Below are 27,442 nucleotides of genomic sequence, written 5' to 3' on the forward strand. Positions count from 1 at the left end.
ACTCAGTCTCTTGGCAGGCTTCCCAGGTAGTTCTTACTGGTGGGCTACAGTGCGTGGGGTCTCAAAGACTCAGACACGACTGAGCATGTACCCACGCACCAGGCTCTTTAGGACAATGGCTCTGTCCTCCTGTTTCTCTCTAGGGGAATCTGGGGGCAAGGTGGGGCTTGTGTGACCTCCTGGCTGGAGGTCTGGTTCACCAGTGTGCACTGCAGGGGCCAATGGGATTTGGTAGACCCCTGATTTCCAGGGTTCTGCTGTGAAGTTAGTCACGAAGTCAGGTCCGACCCTTTTGCAACCCCATAGACTGTAGCCCACCAGGCTCCTCTGTCCATGGGATTCTCCAGGCAAGAACACTGGAGTGGGTAGCCTTTCCTGTCTCCAGGGGATATTGAGCCCAGGTCTCCCGCATTGCAGGTGGATTCTTTACCATCTGAGCCATGGGGCCCTGTCTGCATCTCTCTGCCAGCCTCCACCTACCTCCCATCCTGACTGCCCTTCCACCCCCTTCAGGTCATCCCTCCCAAAGGGCCATTGCAGCTTTCAGCCTGGAGTAGAGCAACTCAACCCGCCCTGCTCATCTCTCCAGCCAGGCGACTCAGCCAGAGCTTATAAACAGCTCCCAAGGTGAGGGGTAGGCTGAGCCTTTACCCCAGGGGTCTTCATGGGTCCCCTCCTCATGGGTCCCCATCAGCTTGACCGTCTCCCAGTCTCCTGCCTCTCCCTTCCTCCCCCTGTGCCCAGGGACAGGGGGTGGGCTTCGCTCGTGTTTTCTCCCTGCCCTGTCTCCTTCCTCCCACTTAGGGCTCCTGTCTAGATCCAGTGATGAGATGGAGAACCTCGTCCACAAAGAGGGAGTAACACCGAGCTCTGTTCTGGCCTTGGAGGGTTAAGAAAGGAAGCTTCTAACCTTGTAAAGTTAAAAAAAAAAGTCAATGGAATTTTAAAGTCCTTTCTTTTTTGACAGTGCCCAGATTTCAATTCTTTTTTCTGGCTGCAGGACCTTCCTTTCAATATCAAAAACGAGATAGTAGCTTTTGTTTTCTTAGCATCCCCAACTGTCCCCAACTCCTTTCCCCTTCTCCAAGATGGTAAAAGCTAAAGAAGCAGCGGATGTCAGCGCCCCCCACCCCCGACACACACACACACACACACACACACACACACACACACACACACAGTTCCTCCAGGTCCTGGGCAGGGGCCATGGGATCCCAGCCTCCCTTTAGTCACTGAGTCCTGGCCAATGGAGTGAATGGGATGGGGGCCTCTTGCAAGAGCCAGCATCTCTGAATGACCACGTGGAAGTCCCCTGTCCATAAGAAACACCACCTTGGACTTCACCAGTTGCTCAGTCATGTCCAACTCTATGCGACTCCATGGACAGTCTCCTCTGTCCACGGATTCTCCAGGCAAGAATACTGGAGTAGATTACCATTCTCTCCTCCAGGGGGATCCTCCCCACCTAGGAATCAAACCCTGGTCTCCTGCACTGCAGGCGAACTCTTTACCATCTGAGTCACCAGGGAAATCTTGGACTTCACAGGAGCCAAAAATAAGCATCCCAATAAGCTATTGGGCTGTTGAGGTTTATAAGTGACAGCTGTGAGCACTGAGCTAACAAAATAGCAGGTCATTTGTGTGTAAATGCAAAATAAAAAAACACATCAGTATTTTTTTCCAACTGTTACTCCTGTTTGGAGATATGATAAGATGGACTCTGTCCTCTCATTGCCCTTTTCCTGGCCAGGGACCAGTGAGTCTTCTTTGCTCTGTGCTACACCCTTCCCTGGTGATGTCACTGTCCATGGTTCAGCTTCCATGTGCAAGTGATTCTCAAAAGACTGACTGATCCCCAGACCCACATCTCTAGTGGCCTCGGTGCCTCAAAGGCTCTGGAACTCTTCCCGCCTCAAAGGTGACCTGTGACTCGCCTGTGAGCAGACTCCCCTCCTTCGCACAGGTGCTGGAGCTGGAAACTTCTTGACCCTCCTTCCCTCCTCCCCATACCCTGCCCGCCTCAACCTGCCACCGAGTCCTCTTGGTTTTACCTGCAAGTGCCTAGGCAGCCACCACCTCTGTCCCTCCACCGTCACCCTCAGCCTCTCCCACCTGGACAGCTCTGTAAGCTCCTTCTTGGTGCCCCCACCTGGGCCCTGATGCAATCCACTTTCCACTCTGAGCTCAGGATCTTTGCCAAATGTGGACATGATTTATGTCACCCACTCTGATGCACATGCATGCAGGTTGAGTCGCTTCAGTCGAGTCTGACTCTTTTCGATCCCACAGACTGTAGCCCACCAGGCTCCTCTGTCCATGGGACTCTCCAGGGAAGAAAACTGGAGTGGGTTGCCATGCCCTCCTCCAGTGGATTTTCCCGCCCCAGGGATCGAACCTGTGTCTCTTGCGTCTCCTGCATTGGCAAACGGGTTCTTTACCACTAGTGCCGCCTGGGAAGCCTGCTGCATAGGACCTGAGCTTTTTCTTATTCTTGAAAAATGACAGCAGACCACAAGGTCCGTGGGCTGAACCCAAGCTGCCTCTCCTGCTCATCCCTACTCACTGCTGCATCCCAGGCTCGCCAGCTCACCCTGGGCCCTCCTGTCGCAAGAGCTCTGCACACACTGACCCCGCCACCCAGGGGTAACAGACCTGTCCAGTGTCACTCCCTCAAGGACAGCCAGCCCTCCCATTGAGGTCACGTCCCCCTCTTATAAGCTTCCCTAGAGCCACATGTCTGCCCCCAATAGCTCTTTCTGTGTTGTGATTTCACCGCAGGCTGAATATGTATTCGCTTTGTCATTGATTCAGTCCAGTTCCTACCCCAGTGCCTTTGCATTTGCTCGCCTGGCATGGCCTTCCCCCAGACACCAGCACAGCTAACCCCTCACCTCATCAGAGTCTTCTTCAAATGTCACCATCTGAGTGGGGACTCCTCAACAACCCCATTTAAACCGCAGGACTTCCCTGGTGGTGCAGTGGATAGTACCACCCACGGAACATGGGTTTGATCCCTAGTCTGGGAAGATTCCACATGCCAAGGATCAACGAAGCCCCTGCATGGCAACTAATGAGCCCAGGCACTAGAGCCCATGAATCACAGATACTGAAGCCCATGAGCCTAGAGCCTGTGCTCTGCAACAAAAGAAGTCACCACAATAAGAAGCCTGTGCAGCACAACCAAGAGTAGCCTCCACTCTCTGCAACTAGAGAAAGCCCACGCGCAGCAGGGAAGACCCAGTGCAGCCAAAATAAATAAATAAACCGCAGTGCCCCACCACCACAGCCCACTGCCACTCTCCCTAAGCCCCTTCTCCGGGGATGACTATCTTCTGCCCTTTGTCTTGTTTAATATATCTCTCACGACAGTGTCATGCTACAGGGTCAGAAAATTTGGCCGGTTTGTTCACTGTCTTATCTGCAGTCCCTGGGGTAGAGCCGGCACAGAGTAGCACCTGAGACGTGTTAAAGGAATAAGTGAATGCAGTATAATACTTCTGGGCAGGATCAACTTATCCCATGTGTACAGTGGGCAGGGTGCAGAGCGCACAGGGCTTCGAGGGCTCCTCAAAAATGGGTTCATCTCTTTTAAAATCAGAAGGAGAGGGAGGGGAAAGAATTCTTAGGGCAGGGGAAATGTTTTAATATGTAGTATTAATATACTCATCTTTAAACCAACACTGCCGTAAAATAAGATTTTAATATTTTTATTCATGGAGGAAGACACCTACCAAGGCTAGAATGCTTCAGCTCAGAAGTCATAGCAAACCTGTTTCTGGCGCCTTCATTGCAGACCCTGCCGGCCTTTAAACTTGGGAGGATGCGCAGCTGGCTGAGCTGAGGGGCCCTGCGCGAGGTCCAGCGCCTCCGCGGCGGCCGGCTGGCCGGGCGGTGCCGCTTTAAGGATGCTCTGCGGGTACCGGCCTCGGCGGCGAGGATGCAGCCGTGACGTCACGGCCCCGCCCCGCGGGGTGATGCTGCAGCAGCAGCGGCGGGCCGGGGGCGGCCGGGCCGGGACCCAAGCTCAGCGCGTGGCAGGCAGGAGCCCGTCCTCCTCGGAAAGGGATGCCTCCTGGCTGGAACCACAGGTACCTCCATTTCCTCCTGTGCCCTCCGCACAGTTTCCCGGCTCTGTGCTGGGAGCGCCGCGGCTTAGGCCCCAGGGTAATCAGTGTGCCAGGATTGGGGCTGGAGGTTGGCACGGAGACCTTTGTTCCTCTTGTCTAATTAAATCAACTGTCGGTGGAGCCCCTCACCCCCACCCCCATCTCGCCCCCTGAGTGCAGAGCTCTCCTGCCCTGAGAAGGGTGGGTAGCAGTTGGGTGAGATTTATTTCACAGTTGCAAGGAAAGAGATCAAACACTGGGATTTGCCCCCAGGCTTACGCGGCGCTTATTGGTGCCTGAGGCCTGTTCCCAGGTCACCTGGGCAGGTGTCATCAGCTTCTGGTCCACCTCCCACCAGCGACTGAAAGCTCTGAATGGCTGGGGCCCTGGTGTAACCTTTCTCAGCACCCCAGGGTTAAGTTTATGATGAACACCAAGGATTTCTGCTTTCTTGTCAAGGGCAACATGCTGAGGTTGAAATGAGAGGGTGATGGCAATCTGTTCATCCTGCCCTAGACAAGAAATAACTTCATAAATTATTGCTGGGGTTTCCATAATGTTTGTGTTTTCTCAGCTTTTGTAGGGAAATAGGACCCGGTGCTGATTAAACTCAAGTTCAGTGTGTGCCTCACCAGGGCTTTGGGGATCAATGGGCTGCCAGATTGCCACCGATCAAAAATGAGAAGTGGGCTAGGATTCAGTAACCAGCTCACTAAATACATCCCCTGAAGTCCACCTTTCTCAGATGGTGGCTGAGACAGTAAAGAATCTGCCTGCAATGTGGGAGAACCAGGTTCAATCCCTGAGTCAGGAGGATCCCCTGGAGAAGGAAATGGCAATCCACTACAGTATCCTTGCCTGGAAAATCCCATGGATGGAGGAGCCTGGCGGGCTACAGTCCATAGGATCGCAAAGAATCAGACATGACTGAGCGACTTCACTGAAGTCCACAAAGTCCTTCACCGATCTGGGAAGACTTCCTTGAAATATTAACTTGGAAAAATAGTAGAAGGAGTGGGGTAATTTTAAGCATTCAAATTACCTGGACATTGTTTATCTTTGTTAATCAGTTGCTACCTAATCAACTTGACAGATTTATTCTTTGAAACATCCTCTGTATTCTAGAAGGACAGTGGACCCAGCATACAACCTGTGGGGGTCCAAGAATATGTGCAGATCTGGGGGGTCTGAGTAATGGTAATATAGTATGATCAAGATGTCTGATGAATATTTGTTAGTGTATTAAAATTCCATTTTCTAGTTTACATTTTACTTTCATTTTTTAATAACATTAAAAAATGAAATTTTTTTAAATGAGTTTTCAACAGTCCTTAGAATAAGCTTGGGCTTCCCTGGTGGCTCAGAGGGTAAAGCATCTGCCTACAATGCTAGAGACCTGGGTTCAATCCCTGGGTCAGGAAGATGCCCTGGAGAAGGAAATGGCAAGCTTCTCCAGTACTCTTGCCTGGAAAATCCCACGGATGGAGAAGCCTGGGAGGCTACAGTCTGTGGGGTTGCAAAGAGTCGGACACGACTGAGCCACTTCACTTTACTTTAGAATAAGCTTTCACAGGCAACTTTTAATATATGTATTTTAAAATAAAAGTGGTAAACCTGAAACTTGAAAATGAATCCATAATGAAGACTTTTTTCAAGTTCAGGTTTAATTCTGACTTAGATGAGGGAGGAGGAGAGTAGGGTGGGGGAGGGGGGTCTCCCTTTTGCGAGGACAGACTGCAGGCTGTGTTTTAAAGCTGGAGGTGGTGGGCAGGTGATGGTGAAACTGTCACATCACAGGTAGAGACATGGGGTATTTAGGTAGCCCATTTTAAGCATGTGTGCTCAGTCAGGTCCAACTGTTTGTGACTCCATGGACTGTAACCCATCAGGCTCCTCTGTCCATTTTAAGAGGGTCACAAAGTTTCCCCTTTTCAAAAAAATACTTCTACCCTATGCATGTAAGGCTAAAATTCTTCCAAACTGGGCTCATGGTCTTTCATTCTAAAATGAAAGGATTTCTAATATATTTTCACTGAAGTTCACTTTATGGGGGTAAAATACCAACAGCCAAGAGAGGTGTCATGTGCCTGCAGGGGCAGGAGGAGAGGCAGAGGAGTTAGCCAGCGAGGCAGGTGTGAGGCTGTGACCAGACAGCCGGAGTCAGGTGAAGTCTTTAACACACCTGGGCTAAGGTCTTCCTCTGACTTCTAAGGAGACAGTCTTCAGTGTTCCAGCAGGTCCTCTGCCACCCTCTCCTTCCTCCCACACTGCCCTTGTCCGTAAGTCTGTTCTCTGTCTCCAGTGCTGCCCTACAAACAGGCTCATCAGTACCATATTTCTGTCATCTTAATGAATGAAGCTCCAGGGATAGCTAACAACCACCTGGTTTTCTTTAAGGCAAGACCAACCAATTTTTCTGGAGTATTTACTATTTACAAGGGCCTGAGTGACACCTGTAAGGAACATAAACAAGATGCTTGGTTAAAATTTTTTTTTTTAATCTTGACTTAATCTTCCTAAATGCATTATGTTTTTAATGCAGTATTACTTGTCTACATAGTTCTTAGGTACCTCTGCTCTTACTGTAGAAAAGAGCGTGGGATTTTTCTTAAGGTCATGAGATAAGCCTTTTCTAGAAATGAGAGCAGACTGGTTATGTCATTCCCTGTCACCTTGGTGTGAAATCCACCTCCTACCAGATCTTGCTGATCAGCTAATCCCTGCTTGATGGGTTTCACCATCAGACCACCACTGTGCCCAGCTGGTGCACAGAGCTCCTTTTCATGGATGAAACCCACTGCTTAGAATGTGTTTCCTCCACTCTTTTATCTAACTTGAGGGCAAGAACTATATCTTTCTTTTATCTTTATAAATTCACTGTGTTGGTATTCAGTACTCAGCCAAATGGTAAGATAGGAAGGTAGGTGGGCAAGTAGATCAAAGGATGGATTGGATGGATGATTGGATTGCTGGATAGATGAATGGATGAAAGAGAGGATGGATAAATGGATGGATGGATGGATGGATGGAAGGAAGAAAGGGAGGATGAATGAATGGATGGATGGAAGAGAGGATGGATAAGTGGATGGATGGATTGGTGGATGGATTGTTTGTTGGATTAATATGATGTTCTGAATCCTGCTGGGACATCTATAGAACAAAACATTTCTATCATGGTGTCTTCTGAAGAGAAGGAAGACAATCCCCAAGTGGGCAGGATAGGTTGGGAGGAGTTTGGGGTGCAAATCTGACATGACAAGAGATTTCAGAGTGATTCATAAAGAAGTTATTGACTAGCAAGAGTTTGACAGAGGGCATATGGTAAGTTAAAGTCAGAAATAAGGGCCTCATTTCTAAAACTTAAAAACTATTTTGAAAGAAAGCCTCTACTGTTTATTTTGGTAAATAACAAGAGTTCTTGTTAGGAAACCTATCAATGTTGGGAATGATATCTCAGGTTTGGGGCCTACTTCTCAGGAAGGATTCCAAGGCAAACTTAAGGGCACTTCCCTGGTGGTTCAGTGGTTAAGGTTCTACCCTTCCACTGCAGGGGCACGGGTTCAGTCCCTGGTCAGGGAACTAAGATCCCACATGCCTTGAGGCCAAAAAGTTGTTTTGTGTGTGTGTGTGTGTGTGTGTGTGTGTGTTTTAAATGAAACAGGCATTGCTTTTTTGTGAGGCAGATGGAGTGGGCTACGTCAGAGAGGTCAACCCCAATCCAGGATGTCCCCCTCTTGTGTTTTTATCTGTCTCTTTCCCTCTGATCTTAGCAGCTTTCCTCTCCCTGTTCTTAGTAAAATTGACGTTGGCTAAAACACACAGGTCAACCAGCTAGAATCTATTCCTGTAATATTTACAATCTAGATTAATTTCTAAGCAGTGGAAACTGTTGGATGCCCAGGGGTGCAGATTGCAAACCCCGGGGGGTGGGGGTAGGGGACAGAGTGGGTGGGAAAGTCTGTAAGGTCCGCAAGCCTGCTAATTCTCTGCTGAGGCTGAGGGCGTTACACAATTCCTCAAAAAAAATAGCTTAAGGATGGAGGAAAATCTATTTCTCACCCTCCCAAATTCTTCTTGTTGCTCATTTTCTTTTTTTGTAAACTGTATCCCTATTCAGTGTGTTGTCTGTGACATGCAGGATTCAGGAAGTTCTGTTTATTTCTTTAAAGAGAACATTTTCAAACACTGCAAAAATCTCAGTTCTCCTGGCTCAACTGAAAATTCATTTGTCCAGTTGGTGTAAAAGGAAAAGACTTGAGTTAAACTCAGACAGCTCCTCTTAGGTTCAGATCCTTGGTTTAGGATAGTTTAGAACCATAAACCCGGGTCTTAGGGAGGGTACCTACTGTGGCCCTCCATCCTGAGATGGAGGGGCTGTCCCCTCACCATGTACTATCACTCAGGGTGCCCACAGGTCCTTCTCCCTGCCTCCCCCCGCAGGGTGCCTGGTCACCCTTCTCTGCTCCCCTGGGGCCTGCAGGGGAGGGCAAAATTAGCCACAGGTCCTAGAAGAGCCCCATGTCCTTTGGGGCCTGAGAACAGCCACAGGCTGTTGGTGGCCCCCATTCCTCCTGGTTCTTTGCCGGACCCTCCTGGTGGAGCCTGTTTGGGGAACTGTCCCTTTGAGTTGTAGCTTGGGGACAAGCTAAAGGACCTGAAGGACCAACTCTTGTCCCCTTGGGAAGGTAGGCTGCCCTGATGTGAAAGCCAAGTCCAGGAGCGCCGTCCACACTGAAGGCTCCACTCTGGGGGCTCAGTGTTGTCTCTCAGGGGCCCCCGTGTGAACTCCGTTCCCACGTGGACAGAGTAGCAGGGCCCCGGGGGATGAAGGCAGAGCCACCCGGATAAACTCGCTCTGATAGTAGAGGCCCTGCAGGTGACGGCTGCCCCCGACTGGGCTTTCCCCACAGGAGCACCCACCGGCCCCCCCTACGATGATCCCCCCGGCCAGCAGCGCCCCTCCGGGAGAGGCCCTCTTCCCCGCCTTGGCCCCCCAGGACTTCTGGAGGCCCCCAGTCACCGGCTACTCAGGGTCCGTGACCCAGCACATCAGCCACCGGGCCAACAATTTCAAACGACACCCCAAGAGGAGGAAATGCATCCGGCCCTCACCACCCCCGCCCCCCAACACCCCCTGCCCAATCGAGCTGGTGGACTTCGGGGACCTGCACCCCCAGAGGTCCTTCCGGGAGCTGCTGTTCAACGGCTCCGTCCTCTTCGGCATTGAGTTCAGCTACGCCATGGAGACGGCCTACGTGACCCCCGTGTTGCTGCAGATGGGCCTGCCCGACCAGCTCTACAGCCTTGTGTGGTTCATCAGCCCCATCCTCGGTGAGTCCTGCACAGAACGCCGGCCTCCGAAGCCTCCCTAGAAGCTTCCAGAAACCTCACTGGGGGACAAGAGAGGAGCCAAAGTTGAGCCCACTCAGTTGTGTGGGGCTCTAGGTAAAGAATCCGCCTGCCAATGCAGGAGACGCAGGTTCCATCCCTGGGTCGGGAAGATCCCCTGGAGAAGGGAATGACACCCCACTCCAGTATTCTTGCCTGGAGAATCCCATGGACGGAGGAGCCTGGTGGGCTACAGTCCATAGGATTTCAGAGTCAAACACAACTGAGCGACTGAGCATGCACACCCGCTAGAAAACCCAGGTATGGCTGGTCAGACCCCATCTTTTAAGCAATTTTATCTGAATCAGATAGAGGATGTGGTACCATGTAGACTCCAGGCTGTCACTGGAGGGCCCAAGCAATACAGCGGGGGGTAGTTTGGATCTAGAAGACCCTGCACTTTCTCGGATTCCCAAGGAGGTCATGGCAACTCCATGCCTCATGGGGGCTTGAGTAGAAAATTTAAGGAGAAGCTTAGTGATTCCAAGAGTCTATCTTTTGTTTTCTCGCTTAGGGTTTTGTTGCTGGCTCGGAGTTTCATCATCTGATTCTTTAGATGCCCTGGAGATGGGTGAATGCAAGTGTTTCAGGACTCTGGGGAGGGACCCCAGCATTGACCGCTGACCTTCTCTGTTTCAGGATTCCTACTGCAGCCTCTGTTGGGTGCTTGGAGTGACCGATGTACCTCAAGGTTTGGAAGGAGACGCCCCTTCATTCTTGTCCTGGCTATAGGTCTGTTGTTTTGGCATCGAAATAAAATGGAAAGAAAGAAAGAATTTTTTAAAAAAAAGGCCCCAACTGCTTTCTCTTGGGAAAATCTAAAAGAGTATTGACCAAAATCAATAATCCAGCTCACGTCACTGGTGTGGGAGCCAGGAGCACCCTGTAACCTGGCCCTGGTTAACTGTGGAAGTCTCTCTGAACATGTTTCTAAAACAAGTTAATAGAGGAGTTCCCTGGTGGCTAGTGGTTAGGGTTCCAGGCTTTCACCGCTGTGGCCAGGGTTCAATCCCTGAGCGGGGAACTGGGATCCCAAAAGCCACGCAGCTCAGCAAAAAAAAAAAAAGAGAGAGTTAATAAAGTCTTCTCTATCGTTCCAGCTATGCTTGATGGAATAAAAACCCTGATCTAAGCTCTCTGTTTGAGGTTTGATCAAGAAGGAACTCTTGGGGCCCTCAAGATTCTAGCCTTAAGTGGTGGCTGCCGGGGCCGGCAGGTCTGCATTCCCCGGGTGACTCTGTTCTCCATCCCCAGGGGCGCTTCTGGGCCTCTCGCTGTTGCTCAACGGCAGGGACATTGGGACGGCACTGGCCGACACGGCCAGCGACCATAAGTGGGGCATCCTTCTCACCGTGTGCGGCGTGGTGCTGATGGACTTCAGCGCGGACTCAGCCGACAACCCTAGCCACGCGTACATGATGGACGTGTGCAGCCCAGCCGACCAGGACCGGGGCCTGAACATCCACGCCCTCCTGGCAGGTAAGGGGGGAGCAGGGAAGTGATTGAAAGTGCATCTCTCAAACCACAGGTATCAATAATACACACATCAGATGTATATATCTTATCTATATTTCCTTGTATAGTTGATTTACAATGTCGTGTTATTTTCAGGGGTGCAGCAAAGTGACTCAGTTATATATACTATAGATATAGATAAAATATACATTCCTTTGCAGATTCTTTTCCCTTATAGTTATTACGATATGCGTGTAGTTCCCTGTGCTATACAGTGGGTCCTTAGCGTCATCTGTTTAATGTATAGGAGTGAGTACATGTTAACCCCAAATGCTGATCTCTCCCTCCCCCGTCTCCTCCCTGCTTAGGTAGCCACACATTTGTTCTCTATGTCTGTAGGTTTGTTTCTGTTTTGTGAATAAGTTCATTTGTTATCATTTTTTTTAGACTCCACATATAAGTGAGATCATATGGTATTTGTTTTTCTCTTAGTATGGTCGTCTCCAGGTCCATTCATGTTGCTGTGCGTGGCATTATTTCGTTATTTTTAATGGACGATATTGTTGATATATATGCATACAAGTATGTATGTAGGTGTGTATGAATATGTGTGTATATAGCTGTGTGTAGATATTATTATATAGCGTTGGTTCTTGTTGTTCGTGTAGTTACGTCCTACAAAAGTGCCGTAAGTCCTGAATTAGCCAACCCCAAATCCCCATGGAGACATACAGGGTTAGTTTCCTGCAAACCTCCAATCACATCATTTTGGTCAATGGATCAATACATAACCTTGTTTTATGTGTTTCTGTCTAAAGACACCTTATTTTGTATATATCACTGATGCATTAACCTTGAACTCACATCCCTGGTCAGGGAACTAAGATGCTGAAAGCCTTGTGGCACAGCCAAAAAAATAAAATAGTGATGGAAAAGATTTCTAAAAATCAAGGGCAAGTTGTCACACGTGGGGAGCCTGTATGAAGAGACTGGGTGGCCCAGCAGTTAGAAAGTCTGAGCTCTGGGGGCTGAAATCCTGAATCAGGTTTGTGTTTTTCCTCCTGTTCATGGTGGGACTTTGGGTAACTGCTTGACCTCTGCAAGCCTCAGTTGCTTTTTCTAGAAAATGCAGTTGTTTATCACTCTCTCTTTACACTACTGTATGTGTGTGGGCCCAGGGAGCTTCTGCATGGATCCAGGCAGGCAGGGTTTGGAAGGTCAGAAGAAGGAATTCATTTTTTACCTTACATACATACATATATATATATGTGCATACATGTGTGTGTATAAACCTTTTTACCCCAACTTATGATGGCTTGACTTACGACTTTTTGCCTTTGACAAAAGCGTTTAGATTTTGCTCTGTTCCCAAGCTACTGATAAGCAGTCCAGTCCTCTCTCATGGGGATTTCCAGGTTCTGCCTGCTAATGCAGGAGACATAAGAGGTGGGTGTTCAATCCCTGGGTCGGGAAGATCCCCTGGAGAAGGGCATGGCAGCCCACTCCAGTATTCTTGCCTGGAGAATCCCCATGGACAGAGGAGCCTGGCAGGAAAGAGTCTACACAACTGAAGCGACTTAGCATGCACACACGCCTCTCCCATGATGCTGGGCAGCGGCAGCCACCACTAAGGTTTGACATCCCTACACTTACAACTGATCTGTTTTTTGCTTTCAGGACAGTCTTCAATCAGTTATGTGAGATAGTCAGCACTTTATTATAAAATAAGCTTTGTGTTAGATGCCCAACTGCAGGTTAATGGAAATCATCTGAGCATGTTTACAGTGGGTGGGGCTAAGTGATGGTATTTAGTAGGTTAGGTGTATTCAGTGCGTTTTTTCCTCCTTTTTAAAAAATCTGAAGTATAGTTGATTTGCAATGTTGTGTTACTTTCAGATGTACAACTAAGAGGCTGAGATACATACATATAGGCTGCCCAGGTGGCTCAGCAGTAAAGAACCCCCTGCCAAGCAGAAGACTTGGGTTTGATCCCTGGGTCAGGAAGATCCCCTGGAGAAGGGAATGGCAACTCACTCCAATATTCATTCCTGGAGAATTCCAGGAAAATGGACAGGGGAGCCTGGCAGGCTACCATCCACGGAGTCGCAAAAGAAACGGACTCGACTTAGTGACTATATATATTGGAGTATAGTTCCCCGTGCTGCACAGTAGATCCTTGCTGGTTGTCTATTTGATATATGAGTATGTATTAAGTGCATTTTGTTTCAGCCCATGATATTTTCAACTTATGATGGACTTATCAGGATTTAATCCTGTTGTAAGCACAGGAAGATCTCTACATGTCTGATTTTTTTTTCTTTCCTTTTTAAAAGTTATGTTGGAATACAAGTAACATAAAATCTACCATTTTAGCCATTTTTAAGTGTGTGGTTCTGTGATACTCTCACACTGTGGGGTCATCATCACCACCATCCATCCCCATAACGTTCTCATCTTATAAAACCAACTCATGACCATTATGTAATAATTCTCCAATCTCCCCTCTCCCCAGCCGCTGGCAGCCACCATTCTACTTTCTCTGTCTATGAATTTGACTACTTGAAGTAACTCCTGTGAGTGGAATCAAATTTGTCTTGGTGATGGTCTTATTTCACGGAGTGTAGTGTCCTTAAGGTTCACCCATGTTGTGCTGTATGTTAGAATTCCCTACTTTTTAAGACAGAACAGTGTTTCGTTGCATTCATAGACCACACTTTGCTTACCCATTCATCCTCTGATGGACTCTGGTTACTTCAATAATTTAGCTGTTGTGAATAATGCTGCTATGAACATGAATGTATAAATATCTCTTCAAGATTCTGCTTTTAGTTCTTTTGGGGCCTAGACACAGACATGGAATTGCTGGGTCAGACAATAGTTCTATGTTTAATTTTTTGAGGAATTTCATACTATTTTCCACAAGAGCTGCACCATTTTACATCTCCACCAACACTGCACAAGGGTTCTAATTTCTCCGCTTTCTTGCCAACTTATTGTTTTCTGGGTTTTAAAAAGTTGTTTTAATAGTGGCCATCCTGATGGATGTGAAGTAATATCTCATTGTGGCTCTGAGTTGCATTTCCCTAATGATCGGTCATATTAAGCATCTTTTCATGTGCTTATTGGCCATTCACAGATCATGTCTATGAATGTCTATTCAAGTCCTTTGCCCACTGTTTGAATCGGGCTGTTTGTTTCTTTGCTGTTGAGTTGGTGTGTGGTTCCTTAGCTGTGCAGATGTGTCCCTTTGATTATTTTTTAAAAAATTAAGTTCTCACAAATCTGACCTTGATTAAGGGTCACAAATCTGCAACTATGTCTTCAGAAGGGGTGAGAGGAAGCTAGTTAGGACCATAAATGTGGGAAGTTAAGAATAATAAAGGGAGAATGAAATTGGGTCATTTGTAGAGAGGTGGATAAACCTCAGTCAGTTCAGTTGCTCAGGATTTTTGTGACCCCATAGACTGCAGCATGCCAGGCTTCCCTGTCCATCACCAACTCCCGGAGCTTGTTCAAACTCATGTCTGAGATTCTGTCTAGAAGGCAGACCCCTGATGTGGCTGGGTCTCCCCACTCAGAGGGTAGCCCAGGACACATGATGGTCCGATGCAGGCTCCTGTGCATCGCCAGGAGTAAACCAGTAGCCTGGTCAAAATACAGCTGGACTCAAAGTCAAAGGGCACATCTTTGGAAACCCAGAGGTGGGCTGGGGCAAACAGCACTTTGTGAAGGTGAGAATATCCATTGCTGCTGGCTGGGGGCAATGTGACTTCAACCACGTTTTTACGTTGTGTTGCGTGAAACATTGACCATTTGCTGGGTCCCCACGGCCGTGGAATCGGTGAGGGAGATCAGAGGAAAGGACTAGATCCCTGCAGCCTTGCTGTTCCCCAGAGGCTCCAGGGCCTGGACCGCTGCCAGCAGAGGAGACCCATTAGGGGCGACTCTTAATGGTGGGCATGCCTGAGGATGATGTCATCAGATAAGCAAGACCAGGGTGGCCCCTGGAATTCCCGTGTGCACACGTGCCGTGGTCTGTGCTGGGACCAGGTCTCCAAGTTTACATGGTCCTGGAGCTGGGGGAGGAGTGGGACCTCAGGGGGAGAGGTGACCCGGAGTCAACACTCACTTCTGATCTTCCTAAAACGCTGTGTGCAGAGGGAACAGACGAGGGCAGGTGGTCATCATGCCCCGGCAGATGACCCTTGAGTGCAGGCAACCAGGACCGCCCCCCAGCCATTTTCTTCTTCTTTTCTTTGCAGTGTAGATGGGACAGATAATCCATCCAGGTCCTTGGAGTGGATTTTTCAAGTTGAGTAAGGAAGGGAGCACCTTCTTGGAGGCTTTCTTCCCTAACCCATAAGGAAACTTGACCGTTGATTTTCTCCCCAGGTCTCGGAGGAGGGTTTGGATACGTGGTCGGGGGGATCCACTGGGATAAAACCAGCTTCGGGAGAGCCCTGGGTGGGCAGCTGCGGGTCATCTACATCTTCACAGCTGTCATCCTGAGCATTACCACTGTCCTGACCCTGGTCAGCATCCCCGAGAGACCCCTGCGGCCCCCAGGCGAGAAGAAGCCAGCCATGAAGAGCCCCAGCCTCCCACTGCCTCCATCCCCGCCTGTCCTGTGTGAGGAGGGTGCCGGCCAGACCGTCCCTTGCCCACCCCCAGGCCCCAGCCTTTATGCCAGCTTCTCCAGCCCCATCTCCCCGCTTAGCCCCCTCACGCCCAAGTACGGCAGCTTCATCAGCAGAGACAGCTCCCTGACGGGCATCAACGAGTTTGCCTCGTCCTTTGCCACGTCCAACATCGACAGTGTCCTCATCGACTGCTTCACGGGCGGCCATGACAGCTACCTGGCCATCCCCGGCAGCCTCCCAAGGCAGGCCATCAGCGTTAGCTTCCCCCGGGCCCCTGACGGCTTCTACCGCCAGGACCGCGGCCTTGGGGACCGGCGGGATGTCACCCTGGCTGCCGGCCCCGACGGGGACGTGCTGAGGGTGGGCTCCCTGGACACCTCCAAGCCACGGTCGGCCGGGATCCTGAAGAGACCCCAGACCTTGGCCATCCCGGATGCGGCCGGAGGAAGCGGCCCAGACACCAGCCGGAGAAGGAACGTGACCTTCAGTCAACAGGTAAAAGCAAACGTCGGGGCTGGGGCGTGATGGGGGGAGGAGCCAGGGGTCAGAGGATGCCATGCACATGGCCCCCCTCTTCAGTTAGATAGATGACCTGGAAGGAAATTCGCGGCCCATCCGGGTGAACCAATCAGGAAAGACTTGGGTCTAATGGATGGGCCTCAAGGACACACCCAGCCCCAGTAACCTCATGCTCTTCATTCAGTCGGTGCGGAGATTCTGGGGCCCATGTGAGCCCAGGCACACTCAGGGTCTCTGCAGCACTCTAAGAAACTGGCCACAGCAAAGGGGCAGCTCTTTCAAACACCCTTGTTTGCCCAGAGGTGGTTCCGTGAGTTCAGCATCATACGTGCTGCCGTCATTTCTAGTCTTTTCCCCACCACATCCAGCTCACTTTGGCCATGTGCGCCCATGGCAATGTGCCCAGGCTTCCTACAGGACGGAAACAAAAGGCAAACCCTGGTGGCTGTTTCTGGGGCCTCCCTGGGTGGGCAACCTTAACCGGCCAGCCGGGAGGCTGTCAACCCTCTGGATCCCAAAGGGTGCCGGAATGTTCCGGAAAAGTGGAGAAACTTCTGGAAGGCTGTCTGTGTTGTATGAGGGATTTGGCTGCAAGGCCACCAGCCAATATGTGGGATTTTAGCCATTTTCAGAGTCCATGACCAAGAAGAAGATTACAGCCTTGCCACAGCAAAGGGGCTTCTGTAACTCAATGAAGCTATGAGTCATACCATGCAGGGCCACCCAAGACAGACAGGTTACAGTGAAGAGTTCTGACAAAACGTGGTCCGCTGGAGGAAGGAATGACAAACCACTCCAGTATTCTTGCTGTGAGAACCCCATGAGCAGTATGAAAAGACAAAAAGATGCAATACCGGAAGATGAGCCCCTAAGGTGGGAAGGTGCCCCGTATGCTACTGGGGAAGAACAGAGGGCAGCCGCGAATAGCACAGAAAGAATGAAGCGGCTGGGCCAAAGAGGAAAGGACGTCAGTTGTGGCTGTGTCTGGTGGTGAAAGTAAAGTCTGATGCTGTAAAGAATAATACATTAAAGAGAATTATTCTTAGGACTTCCCTGGTGGTCCAGTGGTTAAGACTTCGCCTTTCAATGAAGGTGTTGTGGGTTTAAATCCCTGATGGGTGAGCTAGGAGGCATGTGGGATCCTAAAATGAAAACCAAAAATTAAAACAGAAGCAATATTGTAACAAATTCAATCAAGACTTAAAAAGAGAGAGTTATTCTCTCCTTTTAAAGTAAATGTGAGGGCCCTGTGGGCCCCCCCCCCTGCCCTTAGGGAACCCAGGGGATGGAGTTTCCTGAGCAGAAATTAACCTGCACAGGCCCCCAGGAGGGCAGTGCTGAAGCAAGTGACCTGCACACATCCCTTGAACACAATTGCCCATGTGACTGGAAGTGCCAGCCTCATCTCAGTCAGGCATGCCCCCTGACCCTGTGCTTGAGAAGACACCTGATCTTGTAGGAGGCCCACCAGAGATGCTGGGAGGTAGCCTCTCACATTACCTATGCTGTTAAATTCTGAAGTTTGACGCACCTCCTTTGCATGACCGAGAGTCAATCCTTGGGCCTTCTTTATTGTATCTTAAACTTAATGCCATCCCACCTCAAGGAAGCGCTCTGCGCAGGTGGGTGCCCGTCCTGCTGAGAAGTGTCCGGGCCCCGGTGGGCGGTGTCTGCCCGCTCTGATCCAGAAAGGGTCTGAAGCACTGAAAGTCACTGGAAGAAACCCATCATTGGCAGAGGGAAGCGATTTCTCTTAAGTGCTCAGGTCAGGGGCGTGTCATGCTCACTCTTGGTGACCTGATAGCAGTTCATCAGGCCCTTTGGCAGTACCGGGCCATTCTATCCAGTTGCCCCAAACCCCACCTGGCTTCTGGATACAGTTCTTAAGTTCTAGTGGAAAGTCTCTTTTTCGTCCTTTTAAAACATTCCATCTTCAAATCAGTTCTGGCAGGAAAGTAAAAATCATGAGCTTAGTGTGAATACATCTGGGCTCAGTGGGGACGGGGTGTCAGGTGAAGTCTTGCTCCAGCAGTTATGGGTGACAAGCTCTGTTGGCGCAGCGGCTGCCCTCAGAACTGGCATTGTGGGCTGTTTCCTTCCTTTTCATTCTTCCACCTGGAGCATCCAGGTGCACCCCCGCCCCCTCCCAGCACAAGCTCCTGCGTGGGCCCACAGTAAGGTACCTTTTCTTCGCTCGGGATGTGTACCTCCCAGGGCCAACAGCTCACCTGGCTGGTGTCTTCACCTCCAGCCCCAAGGGGGGCTTGTCCTTCTGCGAAGAGGCTGCAAACGGAGCCGTGAGTGTATTTGTCCCTGGAGCATTGCCCTGAACCCACTTGTCCCTGTTTCACTGCTGGTGATGTGGGGCTGTCTGGGTACCCAGCTCCCAACCTGGGCTCCCTGGGCCCCCCTAAGCCCCCATGTAGACAGGCATCCACCCGTCATGTTGAAATCAGTCTTTTACATCCTCTCTTCTGGAAGAGTTGGGACTTCATAATGTCTGAATTTAAGCCAATCCGTATTTCTTTTCTTTCAAATGTATTTCACGTTGGGCAAGCTTACCCTCTGTGGTCAAAAGGCAGGCACAGCGAAGGGAGATTTCATGCTCAGCTGCCCCTACTCTGAAGAGACTAACGTTATATGTCTCTTAAAATGTCATAAAGTCATATGATATAAGGTCATTTCTCTCATTCGGACCACGGGCCTCAGCAGGGTGGACGGCGAACAGTGGGATGGTGTTTGGTGCCCAGTTCACACTGTCCAGGAAGACAAACCCTCACAGCCTCTGGGTCTGTGTTCCTAATTCACTTTCTCATTGAAGCAAAATGTGGTGCTAGTGATAAAGAACCTGCCCACCAATGCAGGAATGTAAGGGGCGTGGGTTCGAGCCCTGGGTTGGGAAGATCCCCTGGAGGAGGGCATGGCAATCCACTCCAGTATTCTTGCCTGGAGAATCCCATGGATAGAGGAGCCTGGCGGGCTATAGTCCATGGGGTCACAAGGAGTTGGACACGACTGAAGCGACTTAACACACACGCATGGAACTCCAATACTTTGGCCACCTGATGCGAAGAGCTGACACATTAGAAAAGACTCTGATGCTGGGAAAGATCAAGGGCAGGAGGAGAAGGAGTCAACAGAGGATGAAATGGTTGGATGGCATCACCGACTCAACAGATATGAGTTTAAGCAAGCTCTGGGAGATGGTGAAAGACAGGGAAGCCTGGTGAGCTACTGTCCGTGGGGTCACAAAGAGTTGGACATGACTGAGTGGCTTAACATGCACACATGGGGTGGCTGAGGTGTAGTGCCCTGATGAGGGATTTGGGGGGCTTCTCTTACAGGTGGCAAATATTTTACTGAATGGTGTGAAATACGAGAGTGAGCTGACGGGCTCCAGCGAGCCATCGGGGCAGCCGCTGTCCATGAGGCACCTCTGCTTCACCATCTGCAACATGCCCAGGGCACTGCGCCACCTCTGTGTCAACCACTTCCTGGGTGAGCTCGTGGCAAAGCTTCCTGCCTGTCGTGCCCCCCTCGGGTGGCCCTGCAGTGGGGCACAGGTCCTGACCCAGGGCTAGGAATGCCCGGAGGCCTCTCCAACCCACTGGGCTTCCCCAGACACCACCAGGGGCAGGATGAGGTAGGGATGGAGCAGGGAGGTGCCTGCTCCAGGCATTCCCAGATTAACCAGGTCCTCTGGGTCTCCACGGAGCCCAGATCCTCAGGACCAAAAGCTCCTCAGGCAACTCACAGTTAAGTGGGCTATCACTTTCCCACTGGAGGAATTTGTGTCTTAAGCCAGTCTGGAACCCTGACACTTAGAGACGAGATGTAGACACACCCAGACACACACATGTCTGGGGCTGGTCTCAAGTTCACAGGCTCAGCTTTCAGATGAATACCAAGAAGCCCCAGCTAGCCTGCCATTCCCTCCAGGGTCTCTTCACTGTTGGGCTGTTGACCCTCTGATTTTAACCTAAGCTCTCAAACAATTGTGGGATGTAAAGCAGAATGACTTTCTAGAAGGCAATTTGGCAACAGACAAGAATCTTAAAAAATGCCCATAGTCTTTATCCCGGGATCCTATTTGGTATTTGTTGCAAGGATGTAGTCAGAGGTTTGATCATGAATCAAACCTGTACGAGGCATTGATCACAGCATGATTTACAACAACCAAAGACGGAGATGGGAAAAAGGGTAAACACCTAGCAATGGGGGAAGGGGGAGTATATCAGGGAGAGTCCACATTGTGAAATACTTTGCTGCCATTAAGATGGGGCTCTTTAAAAGTATTTAATGGCATAGGACACGTGCATGATAATTATTGGGGTTCCAGAGGCCCAGTAAACACCACCTCCTTCCCCTATGAGAGAGAAATGGACATGGAAACCAGAGGAAGCACCCCTATGGTTTTTTCGGTAACAGAGCAAGTTAGGTTTCCATCAACACTTGCCCTTCCTAAGGTACTTCTCCCAGGTAAGCAGGCAACCCCCTGCCCCGCCTGTGACTGGATCCCTGCTGGCATTTTCTTTCTTCCCAGCAGAGGAGGGAGTGGAAAACCAGAGAAGGTGGGGGTTAACTTTCCTCCTAGCGATAGGATTCAGAGAAAGAACAGAATGCAAAACCTTCTCGTGACAGGGCATGTGTTATAAGGATATATGTTTACTTTAAAAAGACAAGTAGGGGAAATTTCCTGGGTGGTCCAGTGGTTAAGACTCCACACTCCCAATGCAGGGGGCCTCAGTTCAAACCCTGGTCAAGGAACTAACCAAATAATTTTTTAAAAAGGAAGGGTAGGAAACCTACAGAATTTTAACAGAGGTATCTCTGGGTGATAAAGGTAATTCCTTCATATTTTAAAAAATATTTTTTATATTTATTTTTACACAATTAAAAAATTTCATTAAAATATTTTAAATAATTTTTAATGTTTATTTACTTCTTTGACTGCACAGGACCTATACTTGTGGCACACAGGATCTTTTTTAGCTGTGGCATGTGGGACCTAGTTCCCTGACCAGGGATGGAACCCGGGCCCCCTGCATTGGGAGCTCAGAGTCTTAGCCACTGGACCAGCAGGGAGGTCCCTCCTTCTTTAAGCTTTGAACCGACAAAACTCACGTGCTGCACTGATGGTGGCTCAGAACCACCTGCTGGGGGGGCAGCGAGCCAGCGCCTGCCCCGCGGTCACCACCTGTGTCCCCCCCAGGGTGGCTCTCCTTCGAGGGGATGCTGCTCTTCTACACGGACTTCATGGGCGAAGTGGTGTTTCAAGGGGACCCCAAGGCCCCGCACACATCCGAAGCGTATCAGAAGTACAACAGCGGCGTCACGGTGGGCTGCTGGGGGATGTGCATTTATGCCTTCAGCGCTGCCTTCTACTCAGGTACCTGTGGGGCAGGGGTGGGGGTCGGGGGCAGGCTCGGCCGGAGTGGGGGAGGCTGGGAGTGGGGGGGCAAGCTCAGCTGGGGAGATGCTAGGGGCAGGTTGTGGGGGCAGGCTCATGGGGGAAGCAGGCTCGGCTGGGTGTTAGGGGCAGACTGGGGGGGCAGGTTCGGCTGTGGGGGCAGGCTGGGGGGTGTTGAGGGCAGGCTAAGGGGGCAGGCTCGGCTGGGGGGGCAGGCTGGGAGGTGTTGGGGGCAGGCTAGGGGGGCAGGCTCGGCTGGTGGGGCAGGATGGCGGGTGTAGGAGGCAGGCTAGGGGGGCAGGCTCGGCTAGAGGGGCAGGCTGGTGGGTGTTGGGGGGCAGGCTAGGTGGGCAGGCTCGGCAGGGGTGGTGGTCTTCCAGGAGGGTGACGAGAGGACAGTCAGTGAAGGAAGCTTGTATCTTCACAGCTGCAGGCACAGCAGCCCAGTTTGGGGGCAGACAGCACTGTCTTTTCCTCCGTTTTCAGTGGCCCATCGTGGGGGTCAGTCAGGGGCAGGGCCATGTGGGGAGGGTGTGTGTCCAGACCTGAGGGGGCAACTGGCCAGAGCGTTCAGGCCCGCAGGCAAGGGCCAAGTGGGGCCCAGGGAGAAACCATGAGGTCACCTGAGGTGGGTGTGCCACCCACCGGACCCCTCAAGTCTTTGCCATGTCCGTTCATGTGGTAGCTAGTCCAGAAGGGATGGAGGTGCAGGGGAGACTAGAGAGGTGGGTGGAGTGACACGGAGGTGGGCAGTGGGGACAGGGAGTCCGCGATGACCCTGAGGTTTGACCCTGGGTGACCCACGGCCCTAGGACGCTGTGCTGGATTCCTGAGGGTGCCAGGGCCATCCCAGTGGGGGCATGGCAGGGCAGTTTGAGGGGGGAGTGCAGCCCCCAAACTTCATCTCAGGGGTTTGCCCATGTTTTCAGCAAAAGGCCAGAGAAACCAGCCTTCCGGCTTTTCAGGCTCCAGTGGGGCCCCTCGGGGCCATCCTTGAGGCGGACGAGGCGTGATGACCACGTGGGTCTAAATTCTGGCTAAACTTCTCTGATATTCACAGGGATTTGAATTTTGTATAATTTTTACATGTCACAAATTATTGATCTTCTTCGGGTTTGTTTTAAACATTTGAAGATATATAAACCGTCTTAGCTCTGGGCGGTACAGAAATAGGCTGCAGGCTGGACTCCGCCTGAGAACTGTAAACCGTGGGCTCTGTAAGGAGTTCCAGCCCCACCATTGGGACCGTGACCTTTGGGGGTCGATAGACCATATTAAGAAAGAATTTCTTGGCTCTCAGTGGCAGACCCCGGGGGCTTGGGTGTTTGGTGGCACCTGGACGTGGGGAAGTGGCCCTAAGGCATTGCAAGGGGTGTCCTGTGGAGTCTCAGCTCCCAGGCCTCTCAGGGTCCTTCAAGGCTGGCCCACTGGGGTGGGGCTGTCAGGGTCGTCACATTAGGAAAGAGGCAGAGGCAGTAGGATTTGTGCAGGAATTCAGGGCTCGGCTCTAAACCCTAAACTCTGGAGCCTCTGGCTTTTCTACCCAAAGACCCTTCACTTGCTGCAGCACCTGGGGGCCTGGCCTGGGCTGATGTGAACGGGGCTCCCCCGGGTCCTGCCACCCATCTGGACACCCCATCAGTGGTCCCTTAACCCCACCCCCCCCCCGGTCCCTGAGTGGGTCTTCTGGTAGAGGGTGAGCTGCCTGCTGGCCTGGGGGTGGCCGGGGTTCAGGTGGGGTGGTGCTCACCTGCCAGCCTGGGGGTGCCCGGGGCCCCGGCTGGGTTGTGCTCACCTTGCTCTCCCCTGACAGCTATCCTGGAGAAGCTGGAGGAGCACCTCAGTGTCCGGACGCTGTATTTTATCGCATACCTGGCCTTCGGCCTGGGGACCGGGCTCGCTACACTCTCCAGGAACCTCTATGTGGTTCTGTCCCTCTGTGTCACCTACGGGGTCTTGTTTTCCACTCTGTGCACCCTGCCCTACTCGCTGCTGTGCGATTACTACCAGAGCAAGCAGGTGAGTGCCCTGGCTTTCCTGGCTTCCGCCCCGCGTCCAGGTGAGTCTCCACCTGAGCAGGGTCCCAGGGCCGCATTCAAAGGGGAAGATTATCAGGATGCATCAGCAGAGCATAAACCCCAGAGGGAAGCTGCCCACACAGGGACTCAGGAGGTGGCGAGGGAGGGGCAAGGAGAGGCCCACCCCCTGGGGTTCCCCTCTGCCAGGCTTCAGGGCCATCTGGGAGCACTGGGCCTTGAGCACCGGACACTTTGTGAACGAGGTCAATAATATGTGAACACAGTTTTTTTTAAAAAATGAGAATCAATGCCAGAAGTCCACACTGAGCGAGAGACAGGAACTGAAAGAGGATAAGTGACAGGACCAAGCCACGCCCTAGTGGTGTCAGAGGCCAAAGGAAAAACCAGGAAAAAGATCCCGTCATTATGTAAAAGTTGATATTTTGTTCAGGGTGGATTTTCCTTTACCAGCTTTAGTGAGGAAGAATTCAGCACAAAACCATACCATTCGCCCATTTCCAGTATACAATTCAGTGGTTTTTAGCATACTCATGCCATCAATTCTAGAACATTTTTGTCACAAACAGCCTGCCCTTCTCTGATAGCTCAGTTGGTAAAGAATCCACCTGCAATGCAGGAGACCCTGGCTCTCCTGGGTTGGGAAGATCTGCTGGAGAAGGGATAGGCTACCCACTCCAGGATTCTTGGGCTTCCCTTGTGGCTCAGCTGGTAAAGAATCTGCCTGCAATGTAGGAGACCTGGGTTCGAACCCTGGGTTGGGAAGATCCCCTGGAGAAGGGAACCCACTCCAGTATTCTGGCCTAGAGAATTCCATGGACTGTATAGTCCATGGAGTCACAAAGAGTCAGACATGACTGAGCGACTTTCACTTTCTTTCACCCCCATCCCCCTGACCCCCACCTCTGGCCAAAAGAAGCCTCCAAGTATCACCCCTCCAGGCCTCCCTCCCCCAACCCCCTATAGTCACTGATCTGCTTTCTGTCTCTGTGGATTGGCCTGTTCTGGACATGTCACGTCCATGGAATCACACATGTGGCCTTTTGTGTCTGGCTTCTCCCAGCCTCATGTTTTTGAGGTTCATCCATGCTGTGCAGAGTGAATCCCTGCCTCATTCCTTCTTGTGATCAAGCAGTATTCCCATCAGAGATCTTTGGCTGTGACTTTGAGATTTTAAAACTCTGCACTGAAGACCACTGTGATACTGGCCATTCCTGCAGCCCCTGTAACCCTGGACCTCATCACGTCCCCCAGGCCTGGGCCCCAGGGCTGGCTCTCCCCCAGGGCAGCACAGGGACCTTGGCCTGTGACCCGTGCACGTGGCCTGAGTGTCACTGTCCTGCTTGTCAGCTCCCAAGAACCCCTTCACCAGATACACGGTTCTTGGTAGAGGGAGGCTCTGCCCCATGGGAGGGCACGTGGGGCCTCGGGCCGCTTTTGATGGGTCAGGGTGGAGCTGGCTGGATGGCCCCACTGGTCGAGATGATGTCCCCAGGACACACATGATGCCAATTCATAGACCCCCTTGCTGGGCCGTGGGGACAGAGCCTTGGGTGGGGCTGGGAGGGGTAGGCAGCATCCCAGAGGTGACCACATCTGGTCGTGGGACCAGGCCAGGCTGGCTCCCAGGTGGCACCCAGCAATGGTCTGCGTGATGTGGGTGGCCCGAGCTGGGGGTAGGGTCACTCCTGCCACCACTTGGTGGCTCTGCTCAGAGTCCCTGTGTCCTCCATCCCCCAGTGTGGTGCTGGGTGAGGCCGCAGGGAGCCTGAAGTCCAAGGTGGAGGCCACGGGCCAGAGGAGCAGGCGCTGTAGACCCTGAGGGGGTCTCTGAGTGTGCCAGGCATTGTAGCAACAAAGGTTCAGAAAGGGGATGAGCTAGGGTAGAGGGGGCGTGGCCTGGTCGGCCTTGAGAGGAGAGAGACAGGGAAGAGCCTGTGTGCCCGGCTGTACCTGCTGGTCGTGGATTCCTCTTCTTGTTGTCATCTCTGTTCACAAATATTAAAGTCTTGGCCAGACTCCCTCTGCACCGGGGGCCTGGAAACAGGAAGCTGTCGGGCATGGGGTGCCAGGTCACGGGCCTCAGGGGGCCTGGTCTGGATGACATACATCTCTGGTCAGTTCGCAGGGTCCAGCGCGGACGGCACCCGGCGGGGAATGGGCGTCGACATCTCCCTGCTGAGCTGCCAGTACTTCCTGGCCCAGATCCTGGTGTCTCTGGTGCTGGGTCCCCTGACCTCGGCTGTGGGCAGCGCCAACGGGGTGATGTACTTCTCCAGCCTCGTGTCCTTCCTGGGCTGCCTGTACTCCTCGCTGTTTGTCGTCTATGAAATCCCTCCCAGTGATGCCTCCACCACTGAGGAGCACCGGCCCCTCCTGCTGAATGTCTGAGCTTGTGCCCCAGTCTGGAGCAGGCAGGCTGCGGAAACCCAAGGGGCCCTGGTGGATGGAGGCGGGACAGGTCTCCTGTTGGGATGTAAATATGTGATAAGACAATAAATGGCCACAGCAGAGACTATGGTTTCTAGTGTGGCTCTTCTGAGGGGCAATAGGTCACCTGGGCACTGGGCCACTCGTCATAGGGACTTAGCAGGGGACTGTAAGAGTCATTTATGTATACACGTATAACCAGAGGCAACCCTGAACCCCCCTCTCACTCCTACCCCTGCCCCAAAGACTTTGGGGCAACATCTGGAGATATTTGGGGTTGTCACAACTTGGGGGGTGCTGATGCCCTGGAATGCTAGAAACACCCTAAGGTGCACAGGACAACTGCCCACAATAAAAAAGGATCTGGGCCCAAGTGTCTACAGGGTGGGGCGGAGAGAGCCTCGCCTAACTGTGCATTGCTTCCCAGAACAGAATTAGAGTAGAGGATGCTTTGGGGTCAGACGATCTCATATCCATTCATTCTCTAATTTATTCATTCATCCATCCATCCACTCATCCTTCCATCCAGCCATCCATCCATCCACCTACTCATCCATCCATCTATCCATCATCCATCCACTCATCCATCCCTTCACTCATCTATCCATCCATCATCCATCTATCCACCCATCCATTCACCATCCATCCACACATGCACCCTACAGACACCCACTGAGTGTCCTGGGAGTGGGCAGTGGTAGGTCCTGGAGGTCTGCTGTGAGGTCCCTGCTGCCATGGAGCTGATGTGAGGAGGAGAGACAGATAATACCCTGTCTAGGCCTGAGGATGACTCTAAGTGCTGGGAGAACATGAGCAGAGTAGGAGGAGGGGGTGACAGAGTCGGGAGCGAGCTATGCTGGAGAGAATGGGGTTGGTGTGCTCGATAAGGTGGGAACCTCCAGGAGCTGATGCCCTCACTGAACACCCATCCTGCCCTCAGACTTGCCTCACCCACCAGTGCCCACCAGTGCCCACCAGTGCCCACCAGTGCCTGCTCATGGACCTGGATGGACCAACTTCTTGCAGGTGTCGAGGTCCTTCGCCGTGGGGCTTCTCACCATCCTTCCATCAGTGGACACCACTAACTGGCTGGGCCCCTTCCTAGTGCACCCGGGAAGACGCTTCTCCCTGTGCTGTGCACACCAAGTGGGGAGGAACGTGGCCGGTCACCGTTATACCTGCTGCACTGGGGCCAGGCTACTCGTACCCTCAGTGCATGGTGTGGGGGACATACTCATCTGTGCCATAAGTTCCAAACAAGCAGCAGGGGTCCTGACCCCTTGACAGCCTCTGAGGAGAGTCTGGTCTATGGGCAGCTGTGCCCATCATCTTGCTCTGACCAGTTAGGGCCAGTTGGGTGTGGGGTGCGGGGCTGGTGGACCCAGAGGAATAGCGCCTGGGCTTTGGAGGCACTGCCACCTGGTGGCAGCACCAGGTATGGCAACAAGGACCGAGTTT

At 51.8% G+C, this 27,442-nt stretch overlaps 1 protein-coding gene across 2 annotated transcripts; it reads left to right on the forward strand.

Annotated features, from left to right (window-relative positions):
• Window positions 1-3,869: 3,869 nt before the first annotated feature.
• On the forward strand, window positions 3,870-26,069 carry SLC45A1 (solute carrier family 45 member 1). 2 transcript variants are annotated; one of them, XM_086344310.1, is made up of 9 exons: window positions 3,870-4,088; window positions 9,017-9,437; window positions 10,134-10,226; window positions 10,749-10,973; window positions 15,342-16,084; window positions 19,453-19,606; window positions 21,321-21,497; window positions 23,332-23,537; window positions 25,676-26,069. In XM_086344310.1, exons 1-9 carry the CDS (start codon window positions 3,906-3,908, stop codon window positions 25,943-25,945), a joined length of 2,472 nt encoding a protein of 823 aa, XP_086200436.1. In that variant the 5' UTR covers window positions 3,870-3,905; the 3' UTR covers window positions 25,946-26,069. The 2 variants fall into 2 exon arrangements, with proteins under 2 accessions (XP_086200436.1, XP_086200437.1); XM_086344311.1 differs by having other exon boundaries at window positions 3,956-4,088; window positions 10,134-10,185.
• The last annotated feature ends 1,373 nt before the right edge of the window (window positions 26,070-27,442 follow it).

This window comes from Bos grunniens, chromosome 16 (assembly GCF_055505025.1).
Source record: "Bos grunniens cultivar Pamir isolate PY7600 chromosome 16, Bosgru_T2T1.0, whole genome shotgun sequence".
In the NCBI taxonomy this organism is placed as follows: Eukaryota; Metazoa; Chordata; class Mammalia; order Artiodactyla; family Bovidae; genus Bos; species Bos grunniens.